Source organism: Octodon degus, unplaced genomic scaffold (assembly GCF_000260255.1).
Source record: "Octodon degus isolate 3935 unplaced genomic scaffold, OctDeg1.0 scaffold00016, whole genome shotgun sequence".
Lineage (NCBI taxonomy): Eukaryota > Metazoa > Chordata > Mammalia > Rodentia > Octodontidae > Octodon > Octodon degus.
This window is the reverse complement of record NW_004524592.1, coordinates 17046998-17048896: the sequence shown is the minus strand read 5'-3', so window position 1 is coordinate 17048896 and position 1899 is coordinate 17046998. Positions and strand designations below refer to the sequence as shown.

The 1899-nt window shown below is 41.4% G+C and overlaps 1 protein-coding gene across 1 annotated transcript in view; it reads right to left on the bottom strand.

The window, feature by feature from the left end:
- Nucleotides 1-1899, bottom strand: part of LOC101568624 (cytochrome P450 2J2) — an 84881-nt gene that overhangs the window by 63604 nt on the left and 19378 nt on the right. The window contains exon 5 of the mRNA XM_023710164.1: nt 947-1117. Coding sequence (XP_023565932.1) covers nt 947-1117 — 171 coding nt within the window. The remainder of the gene's footprint in view (nt 1-946; nt 1118-1899) is intronic.

Genomic DNA, 1899 nt, shown 5'->3' with positions numbered 1-1899 from the left:
AAAAAAAAAGGTGAGAATTCTCGTTCAGACCTTTACATTAAATTCTGGAATCCAATTCAGGTGTAGCTTTGTACTGATTGGAGTGGGGGTGGGGACAGCTGAGAGAAGATGAAGTTAGCTGGGCTCAGTCCTGAGCAATCAGAAAATGAATTTCTGAAGCTTACTTGCTATTTGTGTGCAACCCTTCCCAATATGGATAGGGAAAGAGAACTGCAGTGCTGGTAACCTTTTAGAGCTTTAAGTGATAGCAAACGATCTGCTACAGCACGCACAGCTACGTTTGCCACCACTGGAATGAGGGATGAAAAGGTAGTATATTTGGACAGCCTCAAGGCCTTAAACCAAGTGTCATCAGACACTTATTTTTATTTCTGATTGTCCCAGCATTCTTGAGTTAATAATAACCTACACATCATATACTGCCTCTATTTTTCACTCCCCATGATGCGCTGAATAATGATCTGCAAGGGTGTCCTTATCTCAATCTTTTGTGTGTTAACCTATATGCTAAAGAGGACTTTGCATATGTGATTAAGAATTCTGAGGTAGAATGATTATCCTAAAAATGCTTATAAGAAAGAGACAAGAGTGTCAAACTAAGAGAGAAGGTGTACAGATGAAAGTAAAGATCAAAGAGCAGAGAAGATGCAACACTCATGGTACTGAAGATCAAGAAGGGCACAACAAGACAGGAATGCAGTTGGCATCTACAAGGTGGAAGAGTCATGGAAGTGGATTCTTCAAAACTCTAAAAGAAGTTGGACTGGCCAACACCTTGACTTTCCCCCGATCTTAGATTTTTGTCATGTTGAAATGTAACAGAGTACTGTGTTATTTTATTCCTGACTTTGCAGACACTTATCATAACTGCAATTTGAAACTAGCATACTGATATATGTTCTCTAAAAAAATGCACAGAAAATAACTTTGTTTTTCTCATTCATACCATTTCCTTGAGGTAAGCATCAATAAAGTCTCTCATCTCATCAGGATTCCAGTCTTTCTTGTGGTTTTCAATCACTTGAGCAACAAACAATTTTAGTTTGTCCCAGTCTCTGAACAGAGTGCGATGAGGTCCAGGAAGGTATTTCATTATCCGTGGAAAGGCAGTGTAGAGCTAATCAAGAGAAACAAAATAAATGTGAAGACAACACAGTGCTGCTTTTGCATTTTTCATAATAGTCTTCTCCTTTCATCTCTTTATTTTGCTCACGATTACACTTCAGTGTCACCTTGGACATATCTTTTCTTTCTCATCTCTATTATAGGAATTCCAACACTTCCTCCAACTATACTGAGCCTCAGACCACCTCTCTCCACCCCACACATGCTTGCCACACTACTGCAAAGCACCACCTCCCCCTTCCTGGATATGGGCATTGTTTTAATGGTTTCCTGATTCCTTTCAACCAGTTCCCACACTAAATCACTAAATTCTCCTAATGTTCTAGCTCTCTCTCTCTCTCTCTCTCTCTCTCTCTCTCTCTCTCTCATTATCTTTTGTTGTATCTTTAGGGAAGGGTCTACAGGGTGTTCAGGGTCTCACTACTACATTGGATTCATAGTGATTCTCCTGTTTACATCCTCCCATGTGCTGCAAATACAGGTGCACTCCTCCAAGCCCAGTCCCAATCACAGTCTCAGCACGCCCTGGGGGTGGGGCTGGCAGACCCAGAGATGGAACACCCAGTCCCTGCGCCTGCTTGCAGGCTATTTAATCTGCTGAGCTATTTGGCTGGCCCTTCTAGCTCTCTTTTAATAGGAGAAAAGCAAATGGAACTGCTGGACTGGGGACTTCCATGACTAGGAGCGAGAACAAGGAACACAAAGCAACTGTGATAATTAAGATGATTCACATTTATTTTGCCCTTTCCATTTTCCAGGGGACATCCTAATTCA